General features: G+C 44.6%; 1 protein-coding gene across 1 annotated transcript; it reads left to right on the top strand.

Moving 5' to 3' along the window:
- Rad52 (RAD52 homolog, DNA repair protein) lies at nucleotides 1-11,640 on the top strand. Its single transcript, NM_001246764.1, is given in 11 exon segments — nucleotides 1-87; nucleotides 2,605-2,706; nucleotides 3,921-4,014; nucleotides 4,188-4,255; nucleotides 5,422-5,540; nucleotides 6,442-6,517; nucleotides 7,641-7,840; nucleotides 7,965-8,116; nucleotides 9,394-9,477; nucleotides 10,019-10,231; nucleotides 11,579-11,640. Coding segments are annotated over 11 exon segments (1,257 nt in total).
- Nucleotides 11,641-12,669: the final 1,029 nt, after the last annotated feature.

The raw sequence follows: 12,669 nt of genomic DNA, 5'->3' as shown, positions 1-12,669 counted from the left end.
ATGGCTGGAGCTGAGGAAACAGTCCGTGGAGGCTGTGACACCCATCCTCCCTTTGCTGGTGGGAAATCTGTGCTGTGCTTTGGGCAGGTAACTAGTTGCATTATCCTAATAGGAGAAGTTTAAGTGAGGAAAGTTAGGATGAAATGATACTGTCGTCATATGTGTAAGCTACTCATCGTATTACTTTCTCCTTTCCATGCAGTATGATGCAGGAGTTTCTTGTCCCGCCAGGTCCCACCAAGGCCTTAGCCTCAAATAAGCACACAGACGCTGTATTAATTATAAAACTGTTGGCTGATGGCTGGGGCTTCTTATTGGCATTGGTGGTGCACGCCTTTAATCCCAACACTCAGGAGGCAGAGGCAGGTGGATCTCTGTGAGTTCGAGGCCAGCCTGGTCTACAGAGCGAGTGCCAGGACAGGCTCCAAAACAATACAGAGAAACCCTGTCTCGAAAAAACAACAACAAAAAAAACCAAAAAACAAACAAACAAAAAAACAGAATTTTTTTTTTTTTTTAAAATACTGATAGTACAAGGGATTACATTTAGGTGTAAATTATTTGTATTCATATGTCATAAAATTTTACCGCATTTTCATAGAGCATAGTATATGCATGTGAAGCCGCTCTATGTGTAGAAACTGCATGGAAGAATATTGTTTTGTATACCTAAATTCTGTCTCTATCAAAGAAAGGATTGCTAGCACGTACCTAATTTAAACAAGATAAGGGAAGAAACCCCAAATAGCAACCTTGATGTGTTTGTCTATCTGTGGGATGAGAATTATGGAACTGGACATTGTAAGAGCTCTGTGCTCCTTTAGCCTCGCCTGTGGAGTGTGAAGTTTAGGCTCTGAGGTGAGAAGTTGGGTTTCCTAATTCTGCTTCAGAGGGCTGGAGCTCCCTCTGTGGGAGAGCTTGCTTAGCCTGTGTGAGGCCTTGGGGTCTGTCCCTAGCTCCACAAAGCAAAACCAAAACCCAATTTAGCTTGAGAAAATTCAAGAAGGATAGCAGCAATATTTTAAAGCAATATTTTTGTATTAATTTTTTTTTTTTTTTTTTTTTTTTTTTTTGAGACAGGGTTTCTCTGTGTAGCCCTGGCTACCCTGGAACTCGCTCTATAGACCTGGCTGGTCTCAAACTCACAGAGATCCCCTGCTTGTTTCCCAAGTCTAGGATTGAAGTTGTGTATCACCAACACCTGGCAGGTTTTTTTTTTTCAGTCTTACAATGTATTTTGATCATGTTTTCCTTTCAACTCCTCCCAGGTATTCCCATCTCCCTACCCACCCAACTTCATGCTTTGTCTCAAAACATAACAAAACAATTCCCTTCAAACAGGAAAAAAGAAAACCAAAGCAATCCAAAAATTAAAACAAAAAATAGTAAGATAAAAAAAACTCGGCACCCTAAACCCCAAAACAAAACAACAAAAAAGCAAACTCAACCTCAAAAGGCCACAAAACACCGCATGGAGTTCCTTGTGTCTGGCCAGTGAGCACGGGGCCTGCTCCAGTGTGTGGTTAGAACCCTGATTCTCGGTCTTCCAGCAGGTGTCAGTGCAGATAGCCTCTTGGTTAGGGGTGGGACTTTGCATCCACTTCCCCTGCTCAGTGCTGGGGTTTTGTGTGGCTTGAACTTGTGCAGGTCTTGTGTGTGCTTCCACAGAATGTGAGCTCACGTGTGCATCAGTCTTGTGTCTTGACATCACCTGTGGCTCTTACAATCTTTCTGCCTCCTCTTCTGCATAGACCCCTGAGCCTTGAGGGGAGGGGCCCAATGAAGACATTCCATTTAGCGCTGAGTGGGCCAAAGACTCTTACTCTCTGCACATTGTATAGTTGTGTGCCTCTGATGAGGGTTGAGTGAGGCAGGGATCTGTGGGTACCCGAGTATGTCATCAGGAGTCATTTTATTGCTATGTTCCTTTGCAGAATAATAGTAGTAGGTTTTCCCCTAGGCCCATGAACTATCTATCTAATCTCAGGTTCATAGCCATCTAAAGATTTTTTTTTCTTTACCCCCAGACAGGGTTTCTCTGTGTAGCCCTGGCTGTCCTGGAACTCACTCTTTAGATCAGGCTGGCCTCGAATTCATAGAGATCTGTCTGCCTTTCCTTCCTGAGTGCTGATATTAAAGGTGTACACCACCACCACCTGGTTTAAAGCAATTTTTAATGAGTGCATAAAGTTATGCTTTTGTTTTGTTTTGTTTTGTTTTTCAAGACAGGGTTTCTCTGTGTAGCTTTGGAGCCTATCCTGGCACTCTCTTTGGAGACCAGGCTGGCCTTGAACTCACAGAGATCCGCCTGCCTCTGCCTCCCGAGTGCCGGGATTAAAGGCGTGTGCCACCAACGCCTGGCCAAAGTTATGCTTTTTTAATAGGATACCATGTGATGCTTTGATACATGTATGTGTGATATGTCTAATACTTTCCCGTGGGCTGAGGATGGAGCCCAGAGCTCATGCCTGCTAGGTGGACACTCTCTTCTTCAGTCGGCTCTACTTAGTATTCAAAAGTGGCAAGAGTCCAGAAACCTAGGGAGGGATTTGGTGTGTGAGGAACGGCACAGATGGCAATTAGATCTCCCCTTCTGGGTTGTAGAGCCAGTACACAGCAGAGGAATACCAGGCTATCCAGAGGGCTCTGAGGCAGCGGCTGGGCCCGGAGTACATCAGCAGCCGCATGGCTGGAGGAGGCCAGAAGGTAAGTCTTGGGCACCTATGTATCTAGCAGTTGACTGGAAGATTCTGCCTCTTGGTCATGGATTCAGAGGCCCTTCTTCCTGTTACTAGATTCTTCCTAGTGTCTCTGGAAGGGGTGGGTTCCAGACTTTGTCATCTGCAGTGGCTCAAAAACTGTCTTGAGATTGCTGTAAATTCCATATTGAGATTTTCCTTTTTCGTTTTTAGTCTTTTGAGACAGGGTTTCTGTGTGTAATCACCATGGCTGTCCTGGAACGCGCTCTGTAGACCAGGCTGGCTTCGAACTTACAGAGAGACCCGCCTGCCTCTGCCTCCCGGGTGCTGGGTTTAAAGGCGTGCGCAAGTGTAGCATACTTTGTTTTGGGCCACCATCCAGCTCCCAAATCATGACGCAGAGACTTAATGTTAGTTATGAATGCTCGGCCTTATCTTGTCCCACTAGCTCTTATAATTTACTATAAACTGTTTCCTTTCATCTACATTTTGCTTTGGTGCTTTTTACCTTTTTTTTTTCCCCCTCTGCTCCCCTCTCCCCCTTCCTTCCCATTTTTTCCTCCTTGCCTGCTTGCCTCCCTCCCTCCCTCCCTCCCTCCCATATCCTACTCCATGTCTGTCTGTCTGTCAGCTGCCTAGCTTCTACCCCCAGGCATCTTCTCTTTTTCCTTCATTCCCTCTTCTCTCAAGCCAAGATTCCTTCTATTTATTCTCTCTGCCTGCCAGCCCCACCTATCCCTCCTCTGCCAGCTAATTACCAGTTTAGCTTTTTATTAGACCAATCAGGCACAGTAGCTAGACTGGATAAAACAGCAACAAATCTTCACATAATTAAACAAATGTGACACATCTTTACATAGTTAAAGTAATATTCCACAAGCCACGCCAGACCTTGCTTTCAGTTGTGACAACCTTCTTTTGTTGTTGGAGGATGGGGTCTTGGCCTCCTTCGGTATACTGAGCTGCTCATGCTAAAGGTCTGTGCATGGTGTTGGTCCTCAATAAGCTGTGTCAGCCTGACGTTTTTTTCCTGAGGTTGGTCCCTTCCAGAGAGTGACTGGTAGTTCCAGTTTGATTTTTCCAAAAGTCTCTGAAATACTATGAGATTTCCTGTGGAAAGAAACTTTTGCCAAAAACATATGAGGAATAAATAAATTTTAATTCACATTTAAAAATACCAAGGACATTTTAATAGCTTTTTCCTAAAAATTTATTTTCTAGGTGTGTTATATTGAAGGTCATCGAGTAATTAACCTGGCCAATGAGATGTTTGGTTACAATGGCTGGGCACACTCCATCACCCAGCAGAATGTGGGTATGTTTTATGTGTGTGCTAACTACTTCACGTTCCTTACTTCATAACTGTTTTACTCCTGCTTAGAGTTAGTGATTCAGGATATGGGAAGATGGGTTTGATTGCCAGCCAAGGAAAGTGGGTGAGGTGCAGGGATCAGTATCTTTCCAACTGGATCTCTTTCCCATTCCTAGATTTTGTTGACTTCAACAATGGCAAATTCTACGTGGGAGTCTGTGCATTTGTAAGGGTGCAGTTAAAGGTGAGGGGGTGGGGTGCCACTGCTGCCCGGGAGGACTGTGTAGACAGAGTGAGCAGGGGCGAGTCTTGAGTGTAGACTTGGGGCGTGTCTTGGCCAGGGTGCCTAGGATGGCAGTATTCAGATATCCTCGCTCATCTGCCCTCAAAGGACTGTTGAAAGGATGTGACTGACTCATTTGAAGTTGATTCATAAAAGTTTGACCATGTAAATATAAAAGGAGTGTGTGTGTGTATGTGTGTGTGTGTAAAAGTATGTAACATGACAGTCAAATCTTTTTATAATGTAACAAAAACCTAAGTGCCACAGGGGATTAAATGCTATCATTTCTTTGAAGCAATGCTGTGTCCCATCCCCCTTACCTCAGTTTAGATTAGTGCTTCTCAACCTATGGGTATTGACCCCTTTGGAGGTCAAGTGACCCTTTTACAGGGGTCACCTAAGACAAGCTGCAATACCATATTTATATTATAATTCATAACAGTAGCAAAATTATAGTTAGGTAGTAGCTATGAAATGATTTTATGGTTGGGGTCACTACAACATGAGGAACTGGATTAAAGGATTGCAGAGTTGGTAAGGTTGAGAACCACTGGCCTAAACATCTCACTATGGAGCCCCTGGGGTACCTGAGGCTCAGGCTTCCTTGCTCTGCCTCCTGTGTGCTGAGATGACAAGCATGTGCTCCCACTAGCTTTAGAAAAGCCTCAGTATGTAGCCTGGGTTACGCTTAAACTGGCAGTCCTCTTGCTTCCCATTGTCTTGAGTCCTGGGATTATAGGGCTGTGCTACCATATCCTGCTGAGCTACACTTGTATCAGAAATTTCCATGTCCTGGTTTTGGCTCTGAACTCATATTTCCTGTTGCTTTTGTCCGAATAGATTTATTACTGAAAGTTTCATTTATTATTCCATTGTACAAGTTGGTTTTGGTCAATCTCTATTGACCTTACAGTTTTAAATATTAAAGATTTGGCATTGCCCACAGGCATGTTTCCAGGCAGATCTGCTCCAGGCTCACTTCTAGAAATTGATAACTTAAGCGCTGTGTTGTGTCCTCTTCAGCAGGGTCCTAGTCTCAGGGAGGGGGTGGGGTGTTGGTTTATTTTTTTGAGTGCTGTTGCTCAGGGAAGAGGACTACAGCCTCCAACAACATCCTTCTACCTCAGGATGGTTCCTATCATGAGGACGTGGGTTATGGAGTTAGTGAGGGCCTAAGGTCAAAGGCCTTGTCACTGGAGAAGGCCAGGAAGGAGGCTGTGACTGACGGGCTGAAGCGGGCACTCAGGTAAGAAAGCTGGGGTCCACCCACCTCATTCTAGCTCCTATTTCAGAGGAAGTGGCATGAAAAGGGAAGTCTCATTTTATTTTGGTCCCATGTTTCCTTGCTTGCTTTTGTACTTTCCAGTGACTCCATGGCTGGATTCAGACTTCACTATTCTCAGTGCTGGCTCCTCTCTTTCCTCCCAGAAAGGACTGAGGTGCTTACAGCCTTTCAGGTTTTTTTTTTTTAAGATTTTATTTATTATGTATACAACAGTCTGCTTCCATGTATGTCTGCACACCAGACGAGGGCACCAGGTCTCATAACGGATGGTTGTGACCACCATGTGGTTGCTGGGAATTGAACTCAGGACTTCTAGAAGAGCAGTCAGTGCTCTTAACCTCTGAGCCATCTCTCCAGCCCCCAGCCTTTCAGTTCTTACAGCAGATGCTCTGATACACCGACTTAGGGAGGTTTATTTTGCCTAGGCCCTGAGAGGGTTTAGTCAGGATGGATTGGCCTTATTGGTGTGGGTCTGGGGCAAGGGCATGCATCATGGTGGAGAAGTTAAAAAACAAACAAACAAACAAACAGAAAACAAACCCAGTGATCTGTAGTCCCCAAGGACAAATCCCCAATGAGTTCAAACCTCCTCCTGGCCCCCAGCTCCTAAGATCTGCCCCACTCCGAGGTCTGACCCTTAGCAGGTGGTTGTGTGTGGGGCGCTGTAGCACTTGGTCTCCCCTTGAGAGCTGTGTCAGGTCACTGCTGTGCTCTCAGAAGCTAGTGTAATGCAGTGATGGATGTGCCAAGCTCCATTGCCACTGAAGACAAGGGTTTGTTTGCTCTCGTAGTTGCAGCTTTGTGATGTTGTGACTGTCGAAGGTTGTAACTGTGAACTGTTTTGCTTTTTTTGTCACTGTAGGAGTTTTGGAAATGCACTTGGAAACTGCATTCTGGACAAAGACTATCTGAGGTCACTAAATAAGCTTCCACGACAGGTATGAAGCAGATGTGACCAGCCAGGTTCCCAGTGCCCCTGAGAGCCATGCTGGGAGTGGTCTCTGGCTTCTCAGAACCAGTGCAGAGCCTTCTTCCACTCCTGCTTTTCCCTATACATGTTCAAACTAGCCATCATCCTTCCCTTGGCTCTGGTGGCTTGAGGTGGATACCTCCATTCTGTCTCTGTCACGTCCTTTCTAGGAGATCTTAGCACCTGCCTTAGGACTGTGGTGCATGGTAGATGTGGCTAGTCAAAGTCAGCTGGGGCTGAGTTGGCGTCTGCCTGGCAAAGTTGCCTTCTCTCTCTCAAGAGCCTTGTTAGGTGCCACCCACCCTCTTACCACAGGACCAGTGGAGTGTCTGTTGGTTTCTGACAAGACTCCATACCTGCTTCTTCTTTTCCTTGTGGTTTTTTTTTTTTTTTAAATTAAAAATTTTCTTTTATTGCTTTGCTCTTTAAATTCTGTGTGCCAGCATTACAGTAATGGTACTCTGTGTACTAGTGTTGACTGGAGGACGTTGTCTTCTTTGTCTTTGTGCTACTTCTTCTGTCTTTTCCTTTTGAAGGACTGTAGTCCTCCCCCTCTCCCTTCTTCCTTCCTTCACTTCCTCTTTCCTTCCCTTCCAAGACAGCATCTCAAAGTATAGCCGAGTTGGCCTTGAGCTTGCAGCTATCCTCTGCCTGTGCCTCCTACAGTGCTGGGATTATAGGTGTGAGCCACTGTGCAATAAAAAGGGATAAGCAGACAGCAAAGACAGGCCAGCCACTAAGGAGAGATTCAGGTTAGATTGTATAGACTATTTTCATCAAAAGCAAAGATCTGATTTTTTACTAATACAAAATAGTTCGAAATACAAATGAATTGCTTTTGTTAAAATATGCCAGCTGTCTGCAGCCCCAGCTGCTCAGGCTTGCCTGGGCCCCGGAGTTTGCCATCATTGTGGGAAACAGAACCACGTTAAAAAAACTTGGAAGTTGTAGGTCAGTTCTCTCAGCTTTTGGGGGGCCTAAGAGAACAGATAGGTCAAGGGTCATCAAGTGATGTGTCTGCAGGTGTGCCTGACAGGAAGGAAAGCTGGGTATGGGGTACATTCAGTTGACTTACTTCTTTCTCTCACTAGCTCCCTCTTGAAGTGGATTTAACTAAAGCAAAGAGAGAAGATTTTGAACCATCTGTGGAACAGGCAAGATATAATAGCTGCCTACAGAATGAAGCACCGGGACCCCCAAAACCACAAGAAGCGGCTTCCCCTTGCAGACCAAGCCACCCACATGATTCGAACATTAGGCTGCAGGGGGCTAAGGACTGCAGCAGCTCCTGGTACTGGACTCAGGTTCCCTCCCTTCTAGTGTGGCTTTGGTCTCTTCCACTCCTGCCTTTGAAACCAGCAAGTGGTTTATGTGCTTCCTCAAGCCGGGTGCATTGTGGTTAACTTTATTTGCAGCAGTCTGGCCGCCCCCATGGAGAGTGATGCCATTCACCAGCGCAAGCTCCGGAAGCTCCGGCAGAAACAGCTGCAGCAGCAGTTCCGGCAGCAGATGGAGGCCCACCTACAGGGCCACACACCTGCCGTAAAAGTGAAAGCCGAGCGTGAGGGTGTGTGATGGGGAGACTGTGACTTACTCCAGGCCATCACTTGCTCAGGGCTTCTAGTTCCATGTAGGACAGATGACCCCGCAGAATTAGGATGTTAAATCTGCCCTGCTCCTTCCCACTTCCAAAAGGGCTTTTAGGGAAGTCAATGGGCTGTGGTTGACATAATCTGTAGCACTTGAGAGGCAGAGACAGGTGGATCTGTGAGTTCCAGGCCAGTCTGGTCTATACAATGAAATGCACTCCACCCCCCATCTTCTAGAATTTGAAATCTTTAGTAAAGAATGATTTGTGCCAGGCGGTTGTGGCACACACCTTTAATCCCAGCACCTGGGAGCCAGAGGCAGGTGGGTCTCTGTGAGTTCGAAGTCAGCCTGGTCTACAGTTCTAGGATAGGCTCCAAAGCTACAAAGAAACCCTGTCTGGAAAAACAAAAGACACAAACAAACAAAAATAATTGCTTTGCTTGTTTCTGCATTAGGAAACTTGCCTCTTGGATAGCTTTTGAATATAAGACAAAGCTGGAAGATAATTAGAGCTTTTAGAAGATTTTTTACCTAGGAGCTTAAATTAATGTGAGCTTGGATTTCACAGAATTAGATGTGCAGACATTTGTTAAGGACTTCCCTGGTCCAGGGAGCATTTGTCCATTTTCTCATGTAGTGAAGGTGCAGGTGTCAGGTTATATGCTGGGCTTATTCTCACCCTTTAGCACTACAGCAACAGTAATTTAGGAAAAAAACAAACCAAAACATGTTCACCGTTCTGGGCATATCCTGAGTAACGAGCCTAAAAGTTTCTAGCTGTGCCAGGAGCTTGAAGGGGCAGGAATGGGATCCAGGATGCACTGCCCTGTCCCAGAACCACTGGGCTGGAGGCCTTTGCTGTTGATAAAAAATGGGTTGGGGGTGTTGCTCTGAAGGTGGAGTGCTCACCTAGCACCTCCAGTTCTGTCCCCAGCACCACACAGATCTGGTGGTGGCAGTTATCTCAGGAGGATCAGATATTCAAGGTCATCTTGGTTTTCTAGGGAATTCCAGGCCTGCCCTTTCTCCCACAAACGAAACACCAAAAAACAACAACAAAGAAACAAAAAACAAAAGAAAAACAAAAAATACACACACTTGGTTCTCCCTACTCTAGTGAGAAGTAGACAACATACAGAGCTGGCAGTAGGCCTGGGAGTAAGGAACCTGAACACTCAAGGGAATAGACTTAATCCCAGAGTTGACAAGTTTTATGACCTCTGGCTTGTTCTTTGTCTCCTGTACAAACTGTAGCAGTGCTTCCAGACCTTCCTCCAAAACACAGTACCCCTGTAACTGCTGCCTCAGAACTCCTCAGGGAGAAAGCCATTTTTCCAGGTAAATGACTGAAGAATTAACCAGTGAATACTTAGTAAGTTACCGTGCTGTGTACTTTTTGGCAGATACAGAATTCATGTTTAAGAGGGTTGGATGCAGTGCTGGGATTGAACCTATGCCCTTGCAACACTATGCAGGTGCTCTACTATTGAGCTATACACCCAGCCCATAGATCTCATCTTGTCAATTCTCTCCTACCATGTGGGTCCTGGGTCTTGAACTCAGCTTGTTAGATTTGGTGGCAAGTGACTTTACCTGATTAGCCATCTCTCCGCCCCTCATCTCATTCTAAGTTTTACAAATGGAAAGAGGTCCCCAAATTGACCTACTGGGGCTCTGATACACGTTCCTCTATTCTCTAACCAAAGGAAAGATTTATCAGAGGATTTTTTTTCTTTTTTTTCTTTTTTTAACTGAGACAGGGTGTTACTGCCAGATGCGGAGCTGTCCATCTTCCTGCTCACTGCTGGCTGCCATGTGCACCATCACACCTGTCAAAACATGGAAGCTGTTGTGAATAACACTGTGGTTCTCTCTGTAGATAACCCTGAAGACAACCTTGAAATGTGGGACCTGACTCCGGATTTAGAGGACATCATTAAGCCCTTGTCTAGACCAGAACCACCTCAAACCTCTGCCACCAGAGTCCAGGTGATCCAGGATGGTGTCCTACACGGCCTTTGCCACCAGATGCCACCAGAAAAACATGAAGCTGGTCACCTGCAGGCCCACAGCACTCACCAGCATGTATTAGGTAGTAGAGATGTGTGGAAGAACAAAAATTCTGGGTCTAATTCTATAAAATTTAAAGGGAGCGTGTTAGTTCATTTTAAGAGTTGAATCAGGGGGACTGGAAAGATGGCTAGTCAGTTAACAGTGCATATTACTTTTGCAAAGGACCAGGATCTAGCTCCTAGCACACATGTATTGGCTCACAATTGTCTACAAGTCCAGTTCAAAGGGATTGAACACCCTCTTTCTGGACTCTGGACATAAGACATGTAAATGGTACATAGATATAGATGCAGGCAAAACATCCACAGAAAAGGATTTTAAGATAAAAAAAATTGTTGGGATAAATGGGACATGGTAGCAACATGCCTGTAATTCCAGCACTCAGGAGGCTGAGGCCAGCCTGAGCTGTATAGTGAGGTATAGATGAATTCCAAGGGCTGGGTATTCAGCTCAATGGTAGGACACTTGCCTAGTTTGTTGCAAGGTCCTAGGTTCAATCAGGCCAGTTAGGATTACATATTAAGATCCTGTATCACCAGGCGTTTGGTGGCACACACCTTAATCCCAGCACTTGGGAGTCAGACGCAGACAGATCTCTGTGAGTTTGAAGCTAGCCTGGTCTACAGAGCAATTTCCAGGACAGGTTCCAAAAGCTATATGGAGGAACCCTGTCTCGAAAAACCAAAAAAAGAAGAAAAAAAAAATCCCAAAACCACACAAAAAACCCAAAAACAAAACAAAAAAACCACAGAGATCCTGTATCAAAAAGAAAAAGCTGAATGGAATACTCTTAAGGCAATAAGCAATGCAGGTAAAGATAGTATTTGAACTTTGGCTCTTGATTTCAGGTCTAGATCTACTCTTAGATTTAGAACAAGGTGTGTCCAACCGGAGACTCAGGATAGCTATGAATGTGGCCCAATACAAAGTTAACAAACTTACTTACAACACTCTTGGTGTGTGCCTTTAATCCCAGCACTCGGGAGGCAGAGGATCTCTGAGTTCGAGGCCAGCCTGGTCTACAGAGCAAGTTCCAGGACAATTTCCAAAGCAATACAGAGAAACCTTGACTCGAAAACAAACAAAAAACCCCAACAAAATCACTCTTTCTTTTTTTGTAACTTGATTGAATGGCCCTTGAGCTCTGAACTTTGATGATAGTGTTTTATACTGACAAAATGTTAGGCACACTTATAGGAAGCAAAGGCCTGATTGTATCTAGAGATCTGTCATGAGAATGACAGTGGTCATTCTCATTCTGTGTGTTGTCTTAGTGGGGGTTGCTAGCCAATACAAACCAGTAATGATTAGCTACTGTTTAAATAAACTCAAGGCTTCTACATTTTTAACCATTTATTTTTCACAGGAAACTCTGACTCTCATAGGAAGAGCCAGGACCTGAAGAAAAGGAAACTGGATCCATCCTGAAGCTCAAGACATTACTGGATTCTGTCACAAAAAGTTTAGAACACTGAAGTTTGGTCACAAAACTGTTCCCAAGGTTTTATATCGTAGTTCATTCTGAACTCATTAGAGGACTTTAGAGCACACTGGAGTACTGTAACAAGGTTGTCATACCCTGTGATGGGATTAGGCCAACAGATAAAATGACTTTCCTTTGGCTCTGCAAGTTTTTCTGTACTATTCACTCAGGCTGCCTTGTGTTTAATGATGCAGCCCATCTAAGCACCAGCCCATCTACATTAAATTATATGTGAGCTCATCTTTCCATTGGCTCCAGATTCATGTTTCCCACTAAGTACTAATCAATAAGGGCATGGTGGTGGTTTCAAGATCACACATGGACTCATGTCAATAGAAGCCTCCCTTTATTTTGAGAGAAGTACCAAAACTTAAAAGTGAGTGCTTAGGCCTTTTCCATTGTCAGCACTCCCCATGTTCTGTGGTTGAATGTAGTTTGTATATAGTAGGAAGGCCAGCATGAATTTTTTCAACTGTACATGATTAAAGTCATAATAAAGATTACATCTCAACAGGTTTTTTTTTTTTTTTTTGCTTTGAAGGGGGGTGTTTTTTGAGACAGGGTTTCCCTGTAACAGCCCTAGCTGTTCTGGAACTCACTTTGTAGACCAGGCTGGCCTGGAACTCAAAGAGGTCCATCAGTGCTTTGATTAAAGGCATTCGGCCACCACCACCACCACCCAGCTCTATTTACAATTGAGATTGCTGGTAGATAGGCCTCTTTTTGGCAAAGACAAAACTCACATCCATGTTAGGACTCCTGGAACTGGGTGGAACAGTGCACAATTTTAAAGATTTGTTTTCTTCTGGCTGAAACCTTTGAATGAGAAAACATAGGGGAGCCACTGCATAATTTCTCATTTAAACAAAGATTATGGCATTGTAATCCAGTCTTTCAAGACCAGTATTTTTATCCCCGAACAAGGAAATGATCCAAGGAATCCAATGTTTTTTTTTTTTTTTTTTTAAATGTGT

The sequence above is a fragment of the Cricetulus griseus genome, chromosome 8 (assembly GCF_003668045.3).
Source record: "Cricetulus griseus strain 17A/GY chromosome 8, alternate assembly CriGri-PICRH-1.0, whole genome shotgun sequence".
NCBI classification, from domain to species: Eukaryota; Metazoa; Chordata; class Mammalia; order Rodentia; family Cricetidae; genus Cricetulus; species Cricetulus griseus.
This window is presented reverse-complemented; position numbering and strand designations above follow the sequence as displayed.